Source organism: Pleurodeles waltl, chromosome 1_1, assembly GCF_031143425.1.
Source record: "Pleurodeles waltl isolate 20211129_DDA chromosome 1_1, aPleWal1.hap1.20221129, whole genome shotgun sequence".
Taxonomy (NCBI): Eukaryota; Metazoa; Chordata; class Amphibia; order Caudata; family Salamandridae; genus Pleurodeles; species Pleurodeles waltl.
Window position 1 is genome coordinate 63578335 of NC_090436.1, and position 26728 is coordinate 63605062.

Genomic DNA, 26728 nt, shown 5'->3' on the forward strand with positions numbered 1-26728 from the left:
GAGTTGTGAGTTGAGTCATGTTAGGTTAGGTGAGAAGGATGTGGGGGAGTGTGACATTTTGGAGCTGAGTTTGGCATGCTGAGATGTGAGGGATACTGATGGGCTATGAAGGTGGGAAAGCGCATTATAATTAGAGCAGAGTTAGATAGTTTTTGGTTGGAGGATGGACATGGGAGTGGGTGGTAGTACTGCACTAGGGGTAGTGGTGAGCTGTGGATAGTCCTTATGGTTATAGTAGTTAGTTGTGATAGGAGATTGATAGCAGAGTGAGTATACGTGGGGGATGCATGTAAGAGTGGGAAGAAAGAAAGGGAAAGAGGTACAACAGGTAGGAAGTGACTCTGAGGACATGTCTGTTTAAAGTGTGATGGCGAGAAATCTGATTGAGATTGTTATGGTCTATTGGTGAACTTTGAGATTGACATCTACCCCAGTAGCAATTAATTATGCTTCATATGTTTCCAGTCACCATCTTGTGTACTTCATTTCAAGGTTCATATATTTTTAAGTCTATATTTTCAGTGGATAACCTTAAAGATAACTGTGTCCTTTGGAGTTTGCCACAGTTCTTTGGCAGACCATTCTCCTTCCTGATTTTTTTTAAAATATTCCCAAAACAATCATTGTGTTTTTGTAAGATGTCCATGTGTGAGTGAAAACAATAGCCCTCTAACAAAGTACATAATAAATACACATACAGCAGTTTGTTCATAACAAATATCACCAAACACTTCAAAGCAAGGCTGTCAAAGAGGAGATGCATGACTACCTCTATCATTAAATAAAATGCAATTGCTACCTCAATCATAAAATAAAATGTAATCTATATTCTAACCTGGTCCGGATTACCAGGATATGGCACATGTATGAAGAAGGTTTTAATCTGACAATCCGGGTCTTGGCTGACATTTTTTTCAAATTCTAGGTTAGGGAAATTTATTAGAATGATAAATTAATTGGATGAGAACCAGGAGGTCAGTGAGAACAGATCTCATCAATGACACATCTGTGGAGTGAGCTAGTCTCATCACTCCTCACTTTAAACTGGGGTCAGGGTACCATACACTCTGTGGATGATGTGCACCTGTACAACATCTTTCTGGTGCCTTATTCTGTCCTTCATCAGAAGAGCCCTTCCAGAATGGCTTTGTTTGAGTATAACCTGGTGTGCAATATCATTTTCTATTGAAAAGTGATTGTGGCGCTCACTCGTACTTCAGTGAAAAAGTGCAACACAATAATTCTCAATACATAAATAAAATAAATAAATATATAAATATAAACTTTTCAGGAGAACAGCTTGTTTTACAGCCCCAAACATACATGTTAAACGAAAAGATAGCAAAGAAGTTTCATAAATATAGACTATTAACCAATTTCTTTAAAAAATGTGGCTTGATCTACAATCTCCTTTCATTTATAGGATGTTGGACTACTAGATGATCAGTTGCTGAGAAAGAAGCGCCATGTTGGAGGCTGAATGCCTCCAAAGCTTATTCTTCTGTTGCTAGGTTTTGGATAAGGCAGAGGTGTAAATCAAGAGCATAGCAGCTGTACACATTTATGAGCTGTGAAACCAATAGGACATGTCTGCTGATATGGCAGGGATGCCAAGACTGATTTGATAATGTCTTTCTCACATACATCAATCCCAATCAACATGTCCTTAATTCTTTTCAGTGATAGCCAATTCCTGAACCGACATGTCCGCTTTGAAGGTCTTGCAAGCAAGAAGATGGTGTTCCTTTAAGAAAAGAGATCCAATCTCTGCCTCAAAAACATGCCAATGACATGATATTGTCAGGGTTAAACCAGAAACAGAAGGCATACCTGGACAAACTTGTGACTGATGCTGGGATACCCTTTAGTACCAGCCTTGCAGCACCAACACACAGCTACTGTTACCTTACAAAGCAATGCTGCATTCTGACCATTTCTTTGCAATCAACTTGTTTCTCACATGCATTTAGTTACTTTACATTAAATGGCAGGGGTACCCCAGCCTTGTACATGATTTAATTCTGCATGGGAACAGATTTGTGTCGTTTTTTAAAACAAGTTTGTTGGATAGGAGGAGAATATTTGACGGTTTCGAGAAAACTGAGTTGGCAATTAAATAAAAATTATAAAATGAAGGCAATGAAGCTGAGAAGGAAACTTAGTGAAGTAGAGATGTTGTTTGTGACTTAAAAGTACTTTGATAACACATCTATTTAAAGTATTAATGGACCTAAAGAAAGAGATTATGATTAATCTATACAGTTCGAAAGTTTAACACTCCCATAAAAACAGAAAAGGAAATTATCTCCAGCTCACTTGCCTCCCTTGGTTACTCTCCAAATCTGATGTTTTATTAGGACAGGGGCTATGGCTCAGATGGCACTTTTCCCCTTTGTATAAGAGGGCACTTCTCTGACCTCACAGCAGTAAGTAGGCTGTGTGTCCAAAAACACATCATGTCCAGTGCAGTAGGTGCAGTGAAGATGCAGGCCTTCAGCCAGCTTAGAACCATGTACTTGCACAGTTTTGCGCTGGCTTCGCTTATTGTGGTAGAAAATATCAACGTTGTACACAGATAATACAAAGAAAAAACAAATATACTTTTGAAGTTGCAAAACAACAACTGCAACAAACACACCTGAAAGAAAAGAGTACATGCTATCAACTTGTGAAGTTGAGTAAATAGCAAGTTGCCCTTAATGTATGCCATCTGTATTCTGAATTGAATGGTAAATTACACCTTATCGGTGAAGTCTGCCTAGCTCTGGAACTTCATCTCAGTTCATCTAAAAACAATTCAAGAGAATGTCCTATTCCATAAAGACCTAACATGTTTATCTCCCCCAAAATAGACATGTCCCAGCAGGGGCTGCTCTCTTCAAAAGTTCACTAACAGCATTGTGTTGCTTTTTGCTAGCTCGGTGATGCTGTCCAGCAACAAACAGCAGATTTATTATGTTGACACTGTAGACAAAACATAACTAAAGTCTTTCCTAATGCAAAACAGCACTGACTGCCCCACTCGCAAATGAATCAAAGTGGCACGATATAAAACCTACATATTTCGTAAAACTGATGTGATAGGGCCATAGCTCATGAGCATTGCCTTCGTGGGGGTGCTGAAGGCCCTAAATGATGTGTGCAACAACCGAATTAGGAATATTTGGTGGATGCCACAGTGACTGATGTTATATCTTGGGTTAGCTCTCAGATATTTTGTCACACTAACATTTGTTATAGGAGATATGTATTGTAATATAAAGACATGTGGATGAAACTAGGTGATTAAATAAGTGTTTAGTATTTGAATAGCTGGCTGGTGTGATTCCCATCAGCGGTGTCTGTCTCAAAATAGAGCTACTTGAAATACATTTACATTTGCTATGAACCTGACTTGTGCTTTTCATCGCTTCAAATATTTATTGTCTGTGTTTTGTGTTAAGCACGAGAATGAAGTAATGGGGACATTTGCTGAGCCCCATGGCATAGGCCACCAATCTGTGTGCAGTTATGGTTGCTGCTGAGGACATTGTACCATTGTAGGAAACACATGGGAAGAGTGGGGAGATGATGGGAGGTGGGATACTTCTTTTGATGACATATAAGGTGTATATGTGACTTGCATCCCCCTGTTGGTTACTGTCAAGCATTCAGTCTCATTCGTATCGGTGACTGATCAATACGTCACAGATAGGGAAGTGACCTCACTCAAAGTGGAAAGGGCTGGACCAGAACTTGGGTTCTTAATCAATGACTCCTGCTCTAGTGGTAATATGCTTAGAGCATCTCTGTAGTACTTACAACATTCTACCTTTCAGTATGCGTTACGTTACATGACATCGAGTAAACATTAAGCCGGATAATGAAATGCAACAAGCGCGAAAACGCCACAAGTGTCAACACAGCCAAGTCAATTCTCTCAGTTGAAGGTGGAACCCTATATGTATGTTGAAACATGTACACTCTGTTCATTCAGTATGTGGCAGGACACAGTCTTGTGCTAATTCAGGAAGAAAAACCCTCTATGTATGCCAAGCTGGAACAGCGGTACCATTGTTTGAATGTACACTATGTTCATGTTTATGAAACACTGTCCATCTCTAAGTCAAAGAAATCCAATTTGTTGGCAGCAGCGTTGGTGATACGAGATGGTAGGTCAGCTGTACAGGATATGACGTAAGCTGGGAAGAGGGATGGGGAGCCGACAGTACATCTCACATGGTTTCGGCATGTGCAATCTTTAAGGGTCCAAATGGGATTCGTGACAGAGGGATGCTGCAAGATACTGTAATGCATATAGTAGTCTTACCACAGAACCGCAGAACCAAAATCTATGGAGCAGTTTCATCGACCCTAATTTCAGCGCATCGACCAAACATTGGCGCTATTGCCTGTGGATTCATGGAAGCTGTTGCTTCTGACTGCTACATAGTCCATTAGTTGCAGCTAGGTCTCCACGACTGACCTCTACGTTGAGAAGGCTCCATCGGGCCATGCCTCTTTCTTGCCAGGAATAGCAGAAATGTCCATTGGCTAATTAATATAGGAGGTACAAAGGAACTGAGTGTTTTATGGTCCATTTTCCATCATTCAGTACACTAAGCACTACAGCAAATGGTTTGCAATATGAGAGGGAAAGCACGCAGGAGAACCCAGCGCCCTGTCTTCGAACACAGAAGGTGAAGAAATTGAGAGGAGGCGGATTCCTGGCTAACAACACGCAGTTGGTGGTACCTTGTCCAGCTCTAAGGTTGACGTCCTCAAACACCCGTTTCATGTTCTTTCTTACTTCATGCATTGGGCAGAGGGCGAGTTTGTAGTCTTCCTGTTCAACCATCTCTCCAGGAACTTCTGAAAGCCTCTATACGGGGGGTCGCAGGTGGATGCTAGCACTGTTTGGGCGAGCAGCAAGGATGAAGATGGCATTTTCCTTTAAGAATGTGTTCCAGTCCACTTGTCTGCTGAAGAAACACAAAATATTATTACAAACCACACTCTGTAAAAAAAAATTAATCAGCTGAACTATTTTCTTATTGTTGTTGCCTTCCACCTGTTAAACTGGTGGCATTGGCAAAGCCAATAGATCAGCCTTTGGCCGCAGAGCTATTGAATTTGCCAATACTAGTTTACTTTGCTGTACTTTAATATTGACAATTAGGCATTTTGGAACAGTAAAGTAATGATAATGTATAGCAAAAAGTATTGGAAGATGGACAACTATTGAGCTTTCCTCTAAGCGCAGATGAATGTGAACTGTGGGCATCTATCTATCTTGCGAATTTTTTTTTAGAGAGAATTCAAAGATAACTGATTGCTCATGCGGGCACAAAGGCGGGCATCTTGGAAATGTTTGTTTTATATATAATTAAAACCATTCTAAGATGGCCGCATTGTGTTCGAGCACACATGCTCAAGTTGGAACGACTTGTGAATGGTTTATTATTAATTTGCTATTCAAGAGGTCTGACAACAATATTAGTCGAGTAAAATACAAATAAAGTGAGTAAAGTGTGCTACTTCCATTAACTTGAGCAAGAAACCAAATAGCATTCCAAGAAGCCCAGTAGCAATCTGGGATAGATGCCGGCCTCTTGCAAATAAAAATGTTTAAAAATATTTAGTCCCGTGAGTTCTGGTAGAGGAGTGCACTACTTGAGATGGGGATGACCACATTGTGCACAGTCTCAATTCGTCACTCACAGGGAGGGGAGCCAATGGCTGCAGTGGGCTGACCATCTACCCGATGCTGTAACTTATGGTGTGCGGAAGCCAAATATGAATGACACTACTAAACACTAATAGACGAGGAGACCTGACTGAAAGACCCTGCTTCTCTGCATGTGTTTGTATGTATTTTATAATGTTTTGTTTCGATAAACAAACAAAACAAACACAAATGAAAGGCATACGGCTGAACAAAATGCACTTATCAATAAATCCTGACTTTGCAGATTTCCCACACATCCGTAAAACTAGAATGAAACCATAAAATGTGCTGGCAACTAAAGTCTTTGCCTTTACAGGTGGAGGTAACAGTGGTTTTAGGGGAGCGGTGACCTGTTTATAGCACAAGGACAGACACTTACAGTTTGCACTTATTTTCAATCATTCTGCTTGCACACTTTCTGCGGTTTGGCCATTGATGACTGAAAACCAGAGAGACTGGATTATCAGGGGTAGGGATATTATGATAAATCGATAAAATGCCTTAATCAGGACATTATTCAGACTGTAAATGTCCCAAGCAAGGTTTAGTGTCAGCATTGCCGCAGTAAAACTGTGTAGAGGCCTGAATGTGGTGTATGAGATACAAAGCAGATCTCAAGGTGTGCAACTTATATATTAAAAGGTGTTGTTGTCTAAATTAAGCTGCCACTCTCAAAGGTGGCCTCACAAACACCACCCCAAAGCTGACTAGGAAAGAATATAGCCTCACAGAACAGAAATGTTGTTCCTTTCTTATGTTTAGTTCTACAACATATTTTAGTCAGTGAAATTGGTTAATCATCTGCAAAGACAACTGGACGCTGAAAGAGCACGTGTTATGATACAATCCGAAACACCCTTACTTGAAGAAGCTATGATTTGTCTTAATGGCCACCACAAGTTTGGGGTGAGTGTTTATTGAAGACACTGCAAGACGAAAAGGCGTTCATTCTGGTAATTCTCTTGAAAGATGTTGTGCCCCAAATAACCTTCACAAAAATATCCACCACGCTTGGGTCTCATCAAAACTTCAAAATAAAATCAGTTTTAACATGAGAGCTGCTTCATTGCAAATATGAGTCTGATGCAGGGCTTAATTTGTACATAAATAGGTGCCGGTGCCCAAAGCCCACCTCTTAAACATGCGGCTTCTGCAATTAAATGTGCGAGCACAGAATACTGGGGCAGCATAATCCTAAAGCCATCTCGGGCCTCTTTAATCCATTTACAGCCACTCTGCCCCTTCAGCTCACTCCTGCAGCTTTCTACTTTCTCCCTTTGTGACGGTTTTTCGTTTTCCCCTTCCTCCGTCTTTCCCATATATGTCTTTTGCTCGCAACAAATGCTTGAAGCAGAAGAATAAGCCCCGGCCCTCAAAAATAAGCACTAGAAACAACAAGCACAAATTAAGCACTGGTCTGATGTATTGTGTACATTTCTGAACTGAATCTAGACCGTAAAGAGAGAATTTCCCGCTATAGTTTGTGGTATACTTGTGTTGTAGTGTGTGTGTGTGTGTGTGCATTACTGTGTGGTGTACAGTACCTTTGTACAACTAGCTGCCCTTCTTTCTATATGTGTATGCTGTAGTCCCTCCAGAATGATGTGTTGTAGTATTGTTGGCACAGTTTGTGTATCGGCCAATCTTTTCAGAGCTAGTATGTAAAAGAACTGCTATGACCTGGAGAGCAACCTGGACATGTGAAGTCAGTATTGTAAAACAAGTGTAATCAAGTGAAAACAAGAGGTCCTCTCAGGCTAGAGCAGGACATGAGAACAGTAACCCCACACACTGAAGGCATCCCCAGATGGCCTTCCACCCACCTAGTCTCCTCTGGGTCGGTGGGAAGCAGGGTCTTCTCTTGGCTTTTGCCGCTGCTGCTGCTGGCTGGGCTGCTCTCGGACATGGGTCCCACGTGGCTTATGCTGTTGCAATCAGAAGACAAACAGGAGGCTTGGCAATTAGTATGCAGATCAGATGCTCAACAGTCCTCCACATTGGCTACAATTAAATAGCAAAGATTTCAGGCTTCTTTTTGGCGCCCTTAGGTCTGCAATGTCTGATTTTTAAAAGGTGGCTTTAGTTTTCCTGTGTGGAGATGAGTTAACAAAGCTCTATGGGGAAAAAAGGAGATGTAGGATGAACGTCAAGTTCTGTACAACTGCCATAAAGTAGTAAGTGGGCCTGGGCGGAGTTTGCAGGGTTGCACTACGCAGAGCTCTGCGAAGTGCCCAAAAACTTTAAGTCGCACCATCTGTGCTGATTTTTAGCGCCAGGTGTTTGTCCCGTGCCGAAAAATCAGCGCAAATGGCTCCCTGCGCAGCGCAAGAGAACACTGCTTCTTTTCTGCCGCTCAAGTTGATTTCCTACTCAAGCGGTAGCTACCACAACGCGAACTGAAGATTTCTCAACGCGAGCGGTCGCAACCATCTGCGACCACCCGCGTTGAGAAATCTCGCCGGGAGGTGGTCTTGAGTAAGATTTTCCGTTGACGAGCGTGAGCGAGGAAAAAAATTCCACTCCACTACGCGTAGTTTTTCAGAACTCCGCATTCTAAGCGGAGCGGGAAAAACTCTGCAAACTCCGCGAGCGGAGTGGATTTCAAAGCCCACTCCCATATTAGAGTGAATGAAGTTCTAGAGTTGCGACACATGAACTTGAGTTAGATGTTGGATGCTTGAGAGGTGATGGGGAAGCAGGCATACTCATTTGACTTGTAAGTTATGATGACAAATTATGAGTTGTTTTCATTGAAAGAAACAACTTTTTTCAAAAGGCGCTGTTAACTATTATAGGTAAATATTAACATGATTAAAAGAATAACACAAACACTTCTTGTAGTGACATGCTTATTCTTGCAATATTAAGTATACTATCATCGATATTTTTGAAATATCTGGCAAGGAAAGTTAATAGGAAGTAGTCCTAAGTCATGTTGCAGTTTTTTCACTAAATTACGGTTACACAGCTCTATGTAAAAACGCCACCAACAAAAAAGTAGACAATAAAAATGTGGTGGTGAAAAACGTTGTTGCTCACATTATCAGGTTGTTCATATTTTATGTGCTAGGCCAGCAGCTAGAAATTTCACAGTTTTTGGAATAATTTTTAATCTTAATGATAATAATGTCCAGGTAAAAATATAAGCATTTTATTTATTTTCCCATCAGTAATGTGCAGTAGGCCTAAAGGAACGTTTTTGTCAGATCCCCAAACCAGACTTTTAGGTGAATACATTTTTAAAGGTTACTGGGACGAATTCAACTGTCTTTTACTATTCCTATTTCTTTGTACTTCTTGACCTTGCTTCCTACAGCTTCCAGAACCAAAAAACACTGACTAACTCCAGAGCTAAAGCAAAGCAACCTTGGCAGCTATGGAATCCAGCTATGTCCCACTGGAACGCAGTGCTTAATTTGTATATAAAAACGTGCCGGTGCCAAGAGGTCTCCTCTGAAACACGCGGCTGCTGCCATTATATGTGGGAAGACAGAACAACTGAGGCAGGGTAATCCTGAAGCCATCTCGGGCCTCATTAATCCACTTATAGCCACTTCCTGCCCCTTCAGCTCACTCTTCAAGCTTTCTGGTTTCTCCCTTTTTGGCGAGTTTTCATTTGTCTCTTCCTCTGTCCTTTCCATATGTGTTTTTTGCTCACAGTAAATGCTTGAGGCAGAAAAATAAGTGTCGGCCCTCAAAAATAAGTGCTGATACCCTGCACCGGAAACCACCGGCTCAAATTAAGCACTGCTGGAGCTATTGCTTCAGCTAAAGTTCGACTGCAAGCAACCACAGCTGGATTCAGCTAGTGCCCTTGCACCAGTGGAGGACTTCGAACTCCAAAAAATTCCCATCATGAAGTCCTGAAAGCACAGCTCTGGATGTTATCATCTTCCTCCACCTTAGTATGCAAAGGACTGAATGCTTACTCATATCTCTTAGAAGCAAAACAAACTGGATCAAACCCTACTAAACGTACTCTCTCAAAAACTTCCCTAATATCATCTCAGCTATTGTGAAGTCCCTGGGCTTTTTGATCAACAGCTACCTGGTTCTTATCACGCAATACATAAAGTAGCTCAACCAGTTAATTGCTTTCTTTGTGGCCTGAAAAAACATAAAGCATTTAGTTACCCCCAATCCACCAAGATCTGCACCCCGTAGCCTAATCATCTCCCAACAGTTCTTACAGATCTCCCCATCAGAGTGGTCTGCTGTGCAGCTGTTCGGTTGGTCTCCTCCTCAAGGAAAGCTGATCACATTACTAGAGTCCTGAGGAAAAATCACTGGCTCCCTATTCATGTCAGAATTCAAGCCAAATCAGGGTGCCACGCCCACAAGGCCATCCTCCGCAAACCCACTTCTTAACTCACAGTTCTCACCACAATGTCTGGTGGAAAGGGAGGACTTTGGAGCAAAAAAGTCTCTCCTTTTAGAAACTCCTGCCATGAACATGTCTCTAAGCCTATAAACAGTCTATCTCTTGAGGTATGACCAGCTTCTGGAATTCCCTACCTCCATCGATCTGAACCCAATCTAACGTACTCACCTTTCGGAAACCTCTAAAAACTCCTCTTTTCTTCATTTGCCCAAACCAACCATCATAATCACTACTGTCCTTCACCTTCTCTGCTCCTGCAATTTCTAGGATACTCTAGTTATTTCCTCCAAGGCACTATTTCGTATGGTTTTTTGGCATTTTATCTTGGATTTGACATGTTCATCTTACTAATTATTGTAAATGCTACTTATGCCTTCCTGGTAAAGTGGTGATACAGCAAATAGTAAATATATAGATTACCCGCTTGTTGTATCCATCCTCTCCTCCATCATGGTTAGCGTAAAACTGCACCTAGACTTTGGTCAACCACAAACTAATACTATGTTGAGAAATGGCCAAAGCAAGTTTAGTTAGTCAGTAAGGGTACCCTCAACCAAAGTTAATATCTCACTTTCTGACAAGCATGTTCCCAAATCATGTTTACTACAAGTGCCTGACATTGAGTAGTTATACCTACCATATTTAAATAATATAAGCAAATACATAACAGAACATGGATATACAAGAGTAGACAAATATAAAATAAATGTCATCTTATTAAAAAAACAAAAGAAAAGAAAGCCCAACCGCAAAAGCAACTGGTCGGGTAGAGGAAACAATAATTCAAAAGCTTTAAAAAGAATACACAAAACACTCTCTTTAAAGTCAGCCGTAAATTAGATTTCTTTTCCATTAACTCCCCATAAACTCACCAGGGGCGCCGCCTCCATTTGGGCAGGGGAGTGTCCCCCCACCAGCGGCAGCAGGAGCTGCAAACCTTTAAAAATAAAAGGATAATAAATTATGTTTATTATCCTTTTATTTCTAAAGGGCCGGGGCCATGGTGTGAAGAGCAGTAAGGGGAGTGCACAGAGCACGGCCCTCAGTGCGCATGTATGTTTGGCTGGCCGTCTCGGGCCGGCCAAACACACTTGCGCACAAGGGCTCTCTCCAACCCAGCACTGTGTTGCCAAGTTGGAAAGAGCCTGCACAGTCTCCCAGTTTGCGCTCCAGCCAATCATAACGCTGCTCTGAACAGCATCATGATTGGCGCAGGGCAGGCTGGGAGCCTATGCATGCCGTGCAGTGGAGAGCGGTGGTGACGTTCAAATACGTTTTTTTTTTTTGTATTGTTTATTTTTGTTTTATTTCTGCGCCACTTTTTCAAGTCACCAGCTGCGACTGAAACTCACGTGGGCTTACATAATTACAGGGGTCATTAAAGACACTAGATGTGGCCCGTCTTTACACCACCTAGGCAGCTTCCACAGGTGCATGAATTACAAGACTCCTCATAAAAGCATCAGGTACCTGACATTGCAAGATGGTGCCTCATTGGGGTGCTTCCGGAACCACGCGGCCTGAGCTCTCCTGCACTCGCCACCGTTAATGAGTCCGTCATTGTCCTGGTCCAGCAATGAGAAGGCGGTCCGTGCTTTTTCCCGCTCCTTGGCTGACAGCAATCTCATCAACGAGTTCTGAGGGGAGGAGACAGCACAGAGGTAAGTGTTCTGCTGAAAACAGCTCTATGTCCAAAGCTTGGCTACTTAAGAACACAAGAGAACAAGCTTTGGCTGCTTAAGAACACAAGAGAAAAACTGACATTTCTCGTCTATGATCTATGTTAATAAGCATGCTATATCCAATTGAATCCAGAAGTATTAGGCATAGAGTGAAATGTGAAGTTTGAAATTCCTAGAACCCTAAGAATTGACAGAGGCATTGAATGGAGTGATGCTCATTTCCACTTGCATTATCCAAGGGAGGTTGACGTCATAGCTTGGAGATTAAAGCTTAACAGCTATTGACTCTTAAATTGGTTTTCTAAGATCTAACCCTTCAGACTAATTGAGAATGGTAAATTGCAGGGTCTGTTGTACCTATACACACATAGAGGCTGATTATGAGATGGCGACGGGGAGGTTGCCGCCATACTGGCTACCTCACCGCCATCCCCCACAGCCCCCCCGTCGGCTCCGTTAAGAGCTAGGTCAGCGGGCAGAAACTTGAGCCTACAGCACTGTCTCTGGCTCCTAATCGAGCCGGCGGCAATGCTGTAGAGCGCAGGGTGTACCAGCACCCTGGCAAAGCAGACAGTGAACATTGCAATGGTCCTGGCCAGGCCAAGTGCCTGGGCAGTGCAACACGTTCTCCGGTGGTACCGCCATGAAATGGCTGGCGGAGAACGAGGTCGTAATCCCCAGGGCAGCGCTGCTTGCAGCCCTGCTGCGGCAAATTATGACCGCACCACCTCCAGCCCGCCGGGATCTTCATTCCTGCCGAAGATGGCGGTTCCCTGGCGGCCCGACCACCAGGGTTATAATGTGGCAGGGGGACCGCTGCATTGGCGGTGCTCCGACAGCTATCCACGAGTCTGGCGGTCTAGTGACTGCCAGACTCGTAATGAGGCCTTTAATCTCTGTTTACAATAATCCAGGAATCCACAGCCTTTGCATGTTTGGATCTTGAACTTGGATGAGCATTTAGGAGTTTGGCTACTGGAAGTCATCAGAGATCTTATGGGGTCATTCTGACCCTGGCGGCCGGTGACCGCCAGGGTCACCGACCACGGGAGCACCGCCAACAGGCTGGCGGTGCTCCCAAGGGCATTCTGACCGCGGTGGTTCAGCCGCGGTCAGAAAGGGTAAACCGGCGGTCTCCCGCCGGTTTACCGCTGCCCCATTGAATCCTCCATGGCGGCGGCAGACACCCCCTACTGCCATCCTGTTCATGGCGAGAAACCCGCCATGAACAGGATGGCGGTAGGGGGTGCCGCGGGGCCCCTGGGGGCCCCTGCAGTGCCCCCCGTAAGAGGGCCCCACAAAGTATTTCAGTGTCTGCTTTGCAGACACTGAAATACGCGACAGGTGCAACTGCAACCGTCGCACCCCTGCAACTACGCCGGCTCAATTCTGAGCCGGCGTCCACGTTGCAGGGGCATTTCCGCTGGGCCGGCGGGCGCTCTTTTGGAGAGCGCCCGCCGGCCCAGCGGAAATGTTTGAATGGCCGCCGCGGTCTTTTGACCGCGGTGCGGTCATTTGTCGGCGGTACCTTGGCGGACGGCCTCCGCCGTCCGCCAAGGTCTGAATGACCCCCTTAGTCCGTTGTTCTGAGGGATTCAGTATTTCTGGGAGATAAAAGTGCCTGGGAAAATACCATGCTGCAGGGTTAGTATTTTCCTGCTGCAGTTCACCTCTCGATTTTGAGTTTTACAGGTCAGTGTGAGAGGTAAAAAAAGTGGTGCCTCTTTACTTCATGGGAAACCGCATATTATATAGTTGGCAATTCTGTAAAAGCAGCGTCAGGACCTTTTCATCTTGTGAAATATTTGTCATATATAATGCAGTGAACGTTCTGTGCGGAAAGAAACGTTGGACCAAGTGATGTTTGTAGGGTGTGTCAGACTGGGCACACACATCTGCCCAATTAAACATTTTTAGCCATCTTCAAATTAAATAAAATGAGGTGAGAAAACGTTATTTTGCAGCTGCTACCGATGCTTCTTGGGTACGATGCTCTATCAGACATTAGCATCATCATTCTTTCTCTCCAAAATGTTACATGGAATGTTCAGAAGACGATTGTGTTTTAAAGTCGGTTGAATGCGATGTACAAAAGACACTAGTTTACAGCAATGAAATGACCTCTTTCTGTCCCATAATTAGTAAACAGCTAGGCAATTACCTGTTGCTCTAGATCAGCGGATGTTAACCTTTTGACTTTTGGGGACCCCCCACTTAATCATCACTGGAATCTGAGGACCCCCAATGAATCATTATTGGAATACGGGGACCCCCGCTGAATCACAATTGAAAACCTGGGCCATGGCATTTTGATGATTTGCCCCAGAATACAATACACAAAAATATGTGCACAAGCACCCATCAGACAAATACACAAATGATTAATATTTTATTTTTAGTCTTCAATTTATAATTTCTTCACATTGACAGAACGATTTAAAGTTTTTAATTTTACATTTTTCTTCTTTATTTATAGAAAGTGTATTAATCTATTAATTATTTTTCTAAGCAGTTTGCAAACACCCTGAGAAGGAGTTGTGGTCCCCCAGGGGTCCCTAGACCACAGGTTAAGAACCACTGCTCTCGATTGTCACAAGATGACATGTCATGCATACGGTAGCAGACAGGTGTAGGGAGCCTGCTATTCACTAATTGATGATACAGCAAAAGTGGCAGGTACCCAAACACCACAGGCCGTATTTATAGGCCCCTAGTGCCACATGAGCGTCACTTTTAGCGATGCTCCGGTGGCGCTACGCCATGCGCCATATTTACAAGGTGCGCTAAGCCACTTTGTAAATACGGCCCCTTCCCACGCAGCACTGTGAGTGTGAGTGGAAGGGGCGTGCAATGGGTGTTGCTGTGGGTGTGCCACAGCAACACCCATTCCATTTTGACGCTGCCTCAGATTTATGAAATCTCATAAACCTGAGACAGGGCGCAACAAGGAGGGATACTTTGATTCCTCCTCGTTTTTTGTTTTTTCTATGCGTGCTGCATTCTGCCGCACGCATAGAAAAAGCAAAATGCCAGAAATGATTGTTTATGTGCGGGAAGGTGTCCCTTCCTGCACCTAAACAATAATTTGAAAGTGACGCTTTGACACTTCTGTGTGTGCTGCATTGTGCAGCACAAACAGAAGTGCCAAAGCGCCATTAGTGATTGTTTATGTGCGGGAAGGCACACCTTCGCGCACATAAACAATAACACACCTCAACGCAGACATTCTTGCTCAATGGTGCAAGGATGTCTGTGTTGGCGCTAGCAGCTAAATTTAGCGCCAGCGCAGAGCGAAACACAGGGGTGCGCTGTATTCCCTTAAATACGGCACATCCCTGCGTTTCTAAAGTGACTCAGCGTGCACTGCCAATTATGGCGCAGCACCGCGCTGCACCACTTTTCTTTAAATCTGACCCCACATGTTGTATCCTAACTTTTGACAATACCTCATCCCTCCCTTGTCTCGGGTACTTTTCAGCAGATATCCCAATCCTGGATAAAAGATATTTGGTGAAACTGCACCGCAATAATAATGAGTAAGCCCCTGGTCCAGAGGGTGCTAATTTAGGGTTGCCAGCACTATGTTTTCAGGGACAGAGTTACAAGTTCAGGCCGACTGGGATGGAGTGCGAGCTGGATACAGAACCCAAGTTAGCCCTGTTAGAAATGGGGTTTCTGGTTGGCTAGGGTATGCACCTAAGCCAGGCAGACCCCACCCACTCTAGTCAGGGCAAGGGAGTTACACGTTCCAAGATAACCCCTGCTCATCCCCTTGGTAGCTTGTCACGAGCAGTCAGGCCTATCCCAGAGGCAATGCACTATCCCCACCACAAAGGAAACACAACCCCAAGTTATATGAAAATATACTGTATTGTACACAACGCATCATTAGACCAAACACATGTCAGTAATATCCTGCTACCTTAGCAGTTGTCAGTTACTCTGCAGAAATAGAAGTAGTTACACATAACACACAGGTTACTTATTATTCTGCAACATAAGCAGTAGTCAGGGATCACATTACTACACAAATGCACTTGTCATATAAATATCATAAACGCCCATATCAGGAACATTGTAAAACATATGGCAAGTCAGGAAAACATAGTAGCATGTTATGCCCACAAAAGGAACATTAGCAAACATATATGTAGCACATCATAAAACAAACAGGTTAGCATATAAATCCATAAAGTCCATACTAGGAACATAAGAAATATGGATGTCTTTAAAAAGTACCTGGTTTGTGTTGTAAAGGCACTCCTAGTGCCAAGAGGAACAAAATGGGCTCCCCGGCGTGCCTTGCGCTCACTTTGGGGGCCGCTCCGATGATGGGGGAGGAGGGTGGTGCCACGCACCCCCTCTGGTTTTATAATGGGCCCCTCCTGGGGCCTGCGATCTCTGTGGGCCCCCCTGGGCCACAACAGGTCCTCCGGTGGGGGGGGGGGGGGAAAAAGCCAGCAGAAACAATATGGTGCACGGTGGGGGGACTCACTGACTCTCGCAGGGCCCCCCAAAACAACACAGGAGGACTACATGGTGCTGGGCACCTCTGCCGAGGCTTCCATCCCACCCACATCCTCTTTGAGTGATTTGGGTCTCCGTTGGGGCAGGGGGAGCCTCTGATGAGGCCTCCTTCCCCCTTGCCTGTCAACAACCAGAGCGAGGGGCCTGGCTTCCAATGCAGGGTACGGCCTGCCCGGCCATAACAGAGGGCAGGCACCAGAGTGGGTGCCTTCCTGTGCCCCGGAGGGACTCCTTGGAGCGTGCATCGCCCTGGGGGCACAGTTGGAGCGCTCTGGCTCCTTTCCTTTTCTTGAGTGGTGCCGCAGGGATAGCGCGTCACTCGCGCTCAGCAGGATCAGCCCGCCCGGGCTGCAGCGGTGATTCTTGATGTCAGAAAAGCACTTTCGAGCACTGGGGCAACTTCTATGATCCTGGGTAGCTGCGGTGAATCTCCTTCACAGCACTGCGCTAAGAAGCGCTGGGGGGCACAGAAAAGTGCTTTCCAGGCGCTTTGTATGAAGAAAAGCAGCACTCCTCCTGTTTGATGCAGTTGCGGAGGCCACAGCATCCTGCCCCTGAGGAACAAAGTTCTATGGAGCACAGAGTGGCAGGGCCCAGCAGCAGGCCAGCGCAAGGGAGATCCAGACAAGTGGCAGTTTCTTACAGTGACCAAGCAGGTCAGCACAGCACCAGTAGTCCATGGCGGTTCCTGGTGAGTCCTTCCAGCGTTCTGTGTCCAGTTCCAAAAATGTCTCCAGTGTCTCCAAATTGTGGAGAAAATTCCCCTGTACTTATACTCAGTTTCACAGTGTGTCCACAAAGGAAGGGGAGAGGAGGTTCCAACCAGTTACAACTGGTTCTGGGAGTGCCCCCTCTCTCCTTTCAGCACAGGCTCCAAACATCAGTGGGGGGTTAACGACCCTATTGTGTGAGGCCAGGGCACAGCCTTTACAAATGCAGGTGTGCCCCGCCTCTCCCTTCTCTCAGCCCAGGAAGACTATTCAGTATGCAGATGCACCTCTGTGACACCTCCACCCTCCCTGTGTACAGGCTGTCTGAAAAGTATGCACAAAGCCCAACTGTCACTCTGCCCAGACGTGGGTTGGAGTCAAGCTGCAAAACACCAGAGTCATGAGCAGAGAGAAATGCTTACTTTCTAGAGGTGGCATTTCTGTAATAGTAATAAAAAATCCACTCACATTAGTAAGCAGCATTTCTCACTACCATTACAGCCATACCAAACATGCCTACACCACCTCTTATAAATCAGACAATACCCCCTACACATGAGGCAGGGCATTTCCAATGCAATCCTATGGGAAGGCAGCACTCACAGCAGTGAGAAACCAAATAGTCTGTTTGTCACTGCCAGGACACACATGTCCTTCTGCATACATAGCACCGTGCCCATAGGGCTAGCTAGGGCCTATATTAGGGGTGACTTACATGTAGTAAAAGGGGAGTTCTGGGTCTTGCAAGTAAATTTAGATGCCAGGTCCCTGTGGCAGAAAACTGCGCAAACAGGCCCACTAGTAGTATTTAATTTTCAGGCCCTGGGCATAGAGATACCACTGTACAAGGGACTTACAGGTAAATTAAAAATGCCAAATAGGTATAAGCCAATCATACCAACTTTAGAAGGGAGAGCACCTGCACTTTAGCACTGATCAGCAATGACAAATTGCTCAGAGTCCTAGATCCAACAGCAAGAGGTCAGAAAAAAATAGGAGGAAGGAGGCAAAAAGTCAGGGGATGAACCTGCCACAAGGGCCAGGTCGAACAGGCCCATTGACTATAAATACCTTAAATCTGTCTGCAAAACATTGCGAGATGCCGCTTCAAAGATACGTCACACAGGGACGGTTCTGATGAAGCTGCAGGGCAGCGTCATGAGGTCCTGCATCATCGTTGAAGATGCCATCAACGAGAGTATGGTTACATGTGAAGTCCTGCGTCGAGTATGCATCGCACAGCAGCGGTTCTGAGGAGCTGTCGGCTGCGATGCGAAGTCCTGAGTTGGGGATGTGTCATGCAGCAGTGGTTCCAATGCAGCGCCCCAAGAAGATGCATTGCGCCCCATAGGTTTTTCCCACAGGACTACAGCTGGGTTGGTACAGTACCTTCAGGGCCTCCTTCAAGGGTCCAGGACTGGGGTATTACCACTCGGGAGCCAAGGAGCACATCAGACTAATTTTGGGTTCTAAGTAGCTGGATCCATTTCTGTCCATGAGGCTGTGATCAGGAGGCCTGCCAACTAGCTCTTGGAGTCACCCTGATGGTCCTGGGTTCAAGCTGCGGGTCCCATCTTTTTAACTAAAGCAGCAGGTCAGCAGAGCAGCAGGACAGCAGCGTAGCAGTCCTTCTTGCAGCAGAGCAGCACAGCAGTCTTCCTGTGTCTTCCAAAGTTCCAGAAGAGTACTGAGGAGTCGGGTCTGATGGTCCAATATGGTGCCAAGTGTGAAATTTGCACTTTCCTGCCTCCCTGCACGGGCTTGTCTGGTGGCACTAAATACCTTTATCAAAGTGAGTGTGTTAAGGATGAACCTTGGTGATATGCAAGTATGGTAGGTGACAGCTTCTTCCCCTCATCAAGTCACAGATGGCCCATCCTGCCGACACATATTCCCTCTTTGTTTCACTGTCTGGGAGCATTGCACAAAGACCAACTGCCAGCTCCACATAGTCATGTAATCCAGGTTACAGGCTGTAGGTACCAAATGGTTATAACAAGAAAATGCACATTTTCTAAACGCATTTTCAGAATTCCGACTTAAAATCCTATTTTACCATTAAAGAGAGTTTTGAAGTTCAATTCTTTAGACACCAAACTCAACATTTTGACTTCCTCCCAGCTAAAAGTTCTCATTTATTAAATGTAATGAGTTAACTCAATGTTATCTTATGGGAGAGGTAGGCCTCACATTATATAAAAACAAATGCAAGAGTTTTTAAGTACCAGGACATAAAAAACCTAAAAGTACATGTCTAATGTTTTAAATACACTGCACCCTGCACTATGGGCTGTTTAGGGCCTACCCTAGAGGTGCCTTATATGTATAAAAAAGGGAGGTTTAAGTCTGGCAAAAGATTTATTTTACCAAGTTGAAATGGTACATATAAGCTGGGACGGCAGGTCTGAGAAACATTTAAAAGACTACTTAGGTGGATTGCACAATGAATGCTGTAGGCCCATTACATTTACAGGCACTGGGTACATTTAGCACTACATAACTAGGGACTTACAATTAGGTTAAATGTGCCAGTTTGGTGTAAGCCAATGTTACAATGTTTTAGGAGGTGAGCACAGGCACTTTAGCACTGGTTAGCAGTAGTAACATGAGTCCTAAAGCCAGCAAAGATGAAGTCAGTAAAAACAAGAGGATTGAAGGCAAAGATTTGGGGAAAACCACACCAAGGATGTCAGGTCCAACACCATGCTACAAAAGCAAATGGTCCAAGTCACCAAAAGGCATCTGTCTTTTGCTCACATTCCAGGAATGCATTGTTACAAGAGCCTCTGCTCCATAAACAGAACTACAACCCAATAGACTTGGTCAGGTGTAAAACCAAGTACCTCTTGACTCCTGTGTCAGAGGTTTACCTTATAGGGGTGATTGTCACTACTGCTTCAAAAACTCAAATACCTAATGGGTTTTTTAAAGTTCTCCTCTTGAATGTATCCTTGCCATATTGTCTGTGATATAACAGATTGATTGAATGAGACAATTACCACCCTGCACTGCACTAACCTCCTGGTCAGCGTCTGCTGCCCTCCCCAGTTCCTCTGACTGCTGCAGCTGCTGCCTCTGCCTTTTCCTGGGACAAACTGAGAGTCTCCTGACTCTTAGTTTGAGGCGCTCCTCCACCCACCGGCTTGTCCCTGCACCTCATCCCTGGTGGTCTAGTGGCCATCACAAGTAAATATTTCTTTCTTTCTCTCTCTCCCTCTTTCACTCTTGCTTTTTCTGCCTTTTTCTCTTGTCTTTCCTATATTCCTTTTTCCTTTCTCCCCTCTTTCATCTCCCCCCTCGTAAAGCACCTTTCCCACCCTCCCACCTCTCAGCTGACCGCTACCCCCGCCGCCCTCCCCTTCTTAATGGCAGCCACAGCACTGTGCATGGGTAACTGCACTGACCTCCTGGTCAGCATCTGCTGCCCTCCCCAGCTCCCCTGGCTGCTGCTGCCTCTGCCCTTTGCTGGAAAGAACTGAGAGTCTCCTGACTCTCAGTTTGAGGCCCTCCTCCACCCGCAGGCTTGTCCCTCTGTCTTATCCCTGGTGGTCTAATGGCCATCAGAAGTAAGTATTGCTTTCTCTCTGTCACTCTTTCACTCTTGCTTTTTCTGCCATTTTCTCTTTTTTCTCTTGTTTTTCCTTTATTCCTTTTTCCTTTCTCCCTTCTTTCCTCTGTCCCCTCCCATGTGAAGTACCTTTCCCACCCTCCCGCCTCCCAGCTGACTGCTCCCCCCACCCCCTCCCTTGCTTAATGGCAGCTGCAGCGCGGCCACGCCCAAGGCAAGCCCGTCTGTGCCCGTCCGTGCCTGGACCGCGCCAGGAGCCTTGGATCTCCATCAAACCACACCCCGGACTGCCTCCGTTTCGATTCCGAGACCCTCCTCCGCCTCAAGACTGGACGTCTCAGCAACTGCTGCACCAACTTCCCCAAGGACACCCATGGACCTTTTACCTGCAGGAACTTCAGCACCAGCCTCAACAAGCAGAAGGTACTCTCTGCACACAAAGATACCATCAACCTCCACAACCCCATCAACTGCCTGCTCCTGAACACCCGTTCCCTCCACAAACATGCCACCGACTTGATGGACACCACCCGACTGGACATTGCCATCCTTACCAAGACCTGGATCAACCCCCACCTCGGATCCAGACATCCCCATCACTATTCCCAACAGTTACAGCATCCTAAGGAGGGACTGGCCCTCCAGCTGGGGGGAGAACTCTACATCATACACAAGTCCTCACTACGTGTTAAGGCCATCCCAGAAGAACACTGCACCACCATGGAACACCTTCACTTCCTAGTCCACTCTAACCACAACTCCTCCATCCACGGCACCCTGGTGTACAGGCTGCCTGGCCCCCACCCAGCTTTCATAGACAATGTCGTAGACATCGCTACCCCCAGGCCCTGGCGTCAGTCGACTACCTCCTCCTCAGCAACCTGGATTTCCACCTCAAGGACCGCACCAACTCAAACACCACCGCTCTGCTCGACAACTTCACCACCTTCGGCCTCAGACAGCTGGTCTCCACACACATCGCAGGACACACACTGGACCCCATCTTCACCTCAAACAACCGGATCACCATCGAGACCATCTCCACCCCAGACTGGACCAACCACCGCTGCATAAACGTCACAATCACTGCACCCAGCAGCCGTACCCTCACCTCCAGGACCCCCCACAGGAAATGGAACAAAATCACCAATGAGCAACTCATCTCATCGCTCGCCAAATCCCTCCCTCCAACGACGCCAACACAGCAGCATGCAATCTCAACACATGGATCACCGAACGCGGTGACACTCTAGCCCCTCTCATGCTGACATCAGCCAAACGCGTATCTAAGAAAGCCAGCTAGTTCACCACTGAACTCCAAGAATCAAAGCGTACCTGCAGACGTTTAGAGAAAAAATGGAGGAACAGCCAAACCAGCGAAGACCTCGCCTCATTCAGAGCCACAACCACCGCCCACCAATGAAAAATTAAGAACGTAAGTGAGGACGCACTCTGGGAGCACATCAACTCCTCTGCACACAACTCTAAGGAACTCTTCTCAGTCTTCAACAAGTTCACAGATCACTCTTCTGAAGCCACCAGCATCCCCCCGTCACAGGACCTCTGAGGACAAACTCACCTCCTTTTTCCACCACAAGATCCAGGATATCTACAGCAGCTTCCTCTTGGGAAATCCTGGCACCAGAACCTGTGACCGACCCACCCCCCCAGAACCCACTGAGACCATCCACAGCTGGTCCACACTCACCACAGAGGAAACAGTCAGCATCATGAACAGCACCCACTCTGGAGACCTCTCGGACCCCTGCCTGCACCACAATTATATCAGAGCCAGGACATCCATCGCCCGAGCTCCAGATCACAATCAACTGCTCCATCAACATGGGCACCTTCCCCGTGGACTGGAAACATGCTGAAATACGCCCTCTCCTGAAGAAACCTTCAGGCCCACCATCAGAACTAAAGAATTTCTAGCCCATCTCGCTGCTACCCTACCCCGCCAAAGTACTGGAGAAAGCAATCAACGTATAACTACTGAATTTCATCGAGGCCAACAGCTGCCTGGACAGCTCCCAGTCCGACTTCAAAAGCAACCACAGTACGGAGACAGCCCTTCTGGCAGCCACCGATATCATCTGATTACTCCTAGACGGTAGCCACAGCGCAGCACTCATACACCTCGACCTCTCAGCAGCATTCAACACAGTCCCCCACAGCACTCTGCTCACCAGACTCCACGACATAGGAATCCCTGGAAGAGTCCTGGAATGGATTCACTCATTCCTCTTTGGGAGGATGCAGAGGGTCAGACACCCGCTCTACGCTTCCAGACCCACAGGAGTCAACTGCGGAGTCCCCCCACGGATCCTCACTGAGTCCCTCACTATTCAACATATGCATGGCCGCTCTCGCTGTCATCATCAGAAGCCATGGTATGAACATTGTGTCATTTGCAGATGACACACAACTCATCATTTCCCTCACCGAAGACCTGGACACGGGCAAAAGGAACTTCCACTCAGGAATGGAAGCCGTTGCCACCTGGATGAGAGAAAGCTGCCTCAGGCTTAACTCCGACAAGACTGAGCTCATCATCTTTGGAAGCACCACCTTAGCTTGGGGAGACTCCTGGTGGCCCACATCCCTCACCACCCCCCGCACCGACTGAGCATGCCCGCAACTTAGGAATCATCCTCGATTCCTCCATATCCATGACCCGCCAGGTAAACTCTATCGCCTCTTCCTGCTGGCACACACTCAGAAAACTTTGGAAGATCTTCAGATGGATCCCAAAAGACTGTTGCAGGACAGTCACCCACACCTTGGTCACTAGCAAGCTCGACTACGGCAACACACTCTACACCGGCACCTCAACTAGGAACATCAAAAAACTACAACTCATCCAGAACGCCACTGACAGACTCATTCTGGACCTCCCTCACCGAGAACACATCTCCCAACACCTGAGGACCTTCCACTGGCTACCGGTAGAGAAGAAAATCACCTTCTAGCTTCTCACCCACACGTACAAGGCCATACACAATGCAGGACCAGTTTACCTGAACCACTGCGTCTCCTTCCACACCATGCCAGATCCCTCCTCTCTGCCCAGATGACCCTGGCCACCATCCCTCGCAGCCACAAAACCACCACCGGAGAATGATCCTTCACCTAAACTGCAGCAAAGAGCTGGAACAACCTCCTCCTGCACCTCAGACAAAGCCTGTCGCTCACCATCTCCAGGAAGAACCTCAAGATGTGGTTCTTCAGATGAGGCCTCTCCCCTCCCCCCCCCCCCAGTGCCTTGAGACCCTCATGGGTGAGTAGTCCCGCTCTACAAATATAGATTGGTTGATTGATACCCTCACAAAAGCAACTCTTCTGTTTAACATTAATCAAGCATCAAGTTTTGCCCAGAGAATCCCAGATCAACTAAGTAAATATAATGTCCCAGAATGATTAATCATATCTAATTAAATATTCAGCAACAGAGAAGCACACATTAGGTACTCCGTTAACAAAGTTTGTGATCTGGGCTATTAAGGTGTATATATATTTCAATAAAACACTTTTATTGCCATGAAAAATAAATCAACCACCATGCTATTCAATTATGTGTCAACATCACACTCAGTATTAATAATTATGACTAGACAAATATTTGATATCCAGTTAACCAACAACACACATATCACTATTGGTTATATTATCACATGGTTTGTGTTCACACCATCCCAGTCCCACATTGATTCCTTGGTATTCCATCCAATCTTCCCAGTTCTTGGTACGTTTCTGAGGGCAGCCCCTGGCTTTAAGTAAGGGCATCTCGAATAGCATGCAGCTATCCATGACACTGTCCCACACCTCTACACTCAGTGGTTCCTTGGTTCACCAGCTTTTTGTTATATGGCGCTGTTCCCTTTTTCATATCTGTCACTTCTTCAAGGGCACATCGACCATCTCTCCAGAATAATTACTGTGATGGATGGTGTGGAAAAGGTCTGTTGCACACACCGAAGACAACTTGGGCATGAAGCCATAGTCTATGTTGAGTGAGATACCTCCTAGGTAAATACTCAAGTTGAATGATGTGGAACTGGTATCCTAGCTTTGTGACATTCTTTATCAGTGAGTACTAATATTGCAAGGTGGTCAAATGTGTCATAAGTGGAGATCACTCACTAATGATCGATATGTGATAGGGATCTTTGGCTGTCCCATATCTCTCTCCCCCACAAGAAGCTTTGCTTTCAAGGTTTTGGAATCAGGTATGTCAGAGAGCTCTTTTATGTGTGGGTATGAGCATAAAGCTGTATTTACCTGAAAAACTGATCCTTGTGCATGTCAAGAACCCTTAATATGCCAATAGTATCCCACCATAGGAAGTCTGAAAGAAGTGTATATGACCCAGCATGTTTTGTTTGTCACCTTATCCCATTTAGGCTACTCAGCCATAACTTTATTGCTATAGTTGCTGAGGGTGGAGGGCTGGCTGTGTGTCCCCTATTGCCCACCTCTCAGTTGCGAGTGTGGTATTTGCACAGTTATAGTTACCTTAGGGCACACATTATAGTATTTTGAGATAATTATACCTACTGAATTTCTATGGTTCTGGCCAGGAGTTTCACTTGGCTCCACCAGCCTGCCCCTGTGCCTCTGATACTGTCGACTGCTGTCTGGACAGCAGTTCGAGGCCCTCCTCCACACGCAGGCACCTGCTTGCGCCTCATCCCTGGTGCCTAGTGGTAGGCTTTCCATAATTTTGTCACATGAGTAATCCTTTCTGTGTTGCTATAATCTGTTTCTGTTACTTGTATTGCAGTTTATTTTTCTGTGTTGCTATAATCTGTTTCTGTTACTTGAATTGTCGTTTATTTTTTTGTGTTGCTATAATCTGTTTCTGTTACTTGTATTGCCGTTTATTTTTTGCCGTGTTTTTCTGCGTGTCTCTGACCCTCTGCCCCCCTGTATATCTTTCATTTTGCCTGGTTCTCAGCGCCTGTTTCTTGCTACTGGCTCCGGCCGTCACTGTTCCCCTGCCGCTGCCTCCCTTGTGGCCCCGCACCCCTCGCACACCCATTGGCCCTCCCTCCCTCCTCCCAGCTTCTCCACCCTCCCACCCCACCCTCTTAATGGCGGCTGCTGTGCAGAGCCCCGTGTAACTCCCTGACCGGGTTCTGGCCAGGAGTTTCACTTGGCTCCACCAGCCTGCCCCCGTGCTCCTGATACTGTCGACTTCCACCTGGACAGCAGTTCGAGGCCCTCCTCCACCCACAGGCACCCACCTGCGCTTCATCCCCGGTGCCTAGTGGTAGGCTTTCCCTGCTTTCATCGCGTGAGTAATCCTTTCTGTGTTGCTATAATCTGTTTCTGTTACTTGTATTGCCTTTTATTTTTCTGTGTTGCTATAATCTGTTTCTGTTACTTGTATTGCCGTTTATTTTTCTGTGTTGCTATAATATGTTTCTGTTAGGTGTATTGCAGTTTATTTTTCTGTGTTGCTATAATCTGTTTATGCTACTTGTATTGCCGTTTATTTTTCTGTGTTGCTATAATCTGTTTCTGTTACTTGTATTGCCTTTTATTTTTCTGTGTTGCTATAATCTGTTTCTGTTACTTGTATTGCCGTTTATTTTTCTGTGTTGCTATAATCTGTTTCTGTTAGGTGTATTGCAGTTTATTTTTCTGTGTTGCTATAATCTGTTTCTGTTACTTGTTTTGCCATTTATTTTTCTGTGTTGCTATAATCTGTTTCTGTTACTTGTATTGCCGTTTATTTTTTGCCGTCTCTGAACCCCCCTGTATATCGTTCATTTTGCCTGGTTCTCACCTCCTGCTTCTTGCTACCTGCTACGGCCGGTCACTGTTCCCTCTGCCGCTGCCTCCCCTGCTTCCCCGCTCCCCTCGCACACCCATTGGCCTTCCGCCCGCCTCCCAGCTGCTCCACCCTCCCGCCCCACCTTCTTAATGGCGCCCAGAGCCAGTCCCCCTGGTCCCCTAACCCGGACCCCCCCAGACAACACTATTAAACAACCACACTCCACTCCCTCAACCCAGGACTACTCCCCGCCTGCACCCAAGCCAACCCCAAACACACGCAGGGACCTTTCACCTACTATGCCTGCCGATTCTCCTGCTCCCCCACAAACACCAGAAACACCCACACACCCCACACCAACACTCCCCACAACA

The 26728-nt window shown here is 46.0% G+C and overlaps 1 protein-coding gene across 2 annotated transcripts in view; it reads right to left on the reverse strand.

The window, feature by feature from the left end:
• Window positions 1–506: 506 nt before the first annotated feature.
• PHF24 (PHD finger protein 24) overlaps window positions 507–26728 on the reverse strand; it is a 334345-nt gene continuing 308123 nt past the window's right edge. The window contains exons 6-8 of one of the 2 annotated variants that reach the window (XM_069213593.1): window positions 11559–11725; window positions 7531–7632; window positions 507–4961 (exon numbers count right to left, since the gene is read on the reverse strand). In XM_069213593.1, the coding sequence (XP_069069694.1) occupies window positions 4862–4961; window positions 7531–7632; window positions 11559–11725 (369 nt within the window). In that variant the 3' untranslated portion in view covers window positions 507–4861. The remainder of the gene's footprint in view (window positions 4962–7530; window positions 7633–11558; window positions 11726–26728) is intronic. The other variant, XM_069213678.1, reaches the window with a different exon arrangement.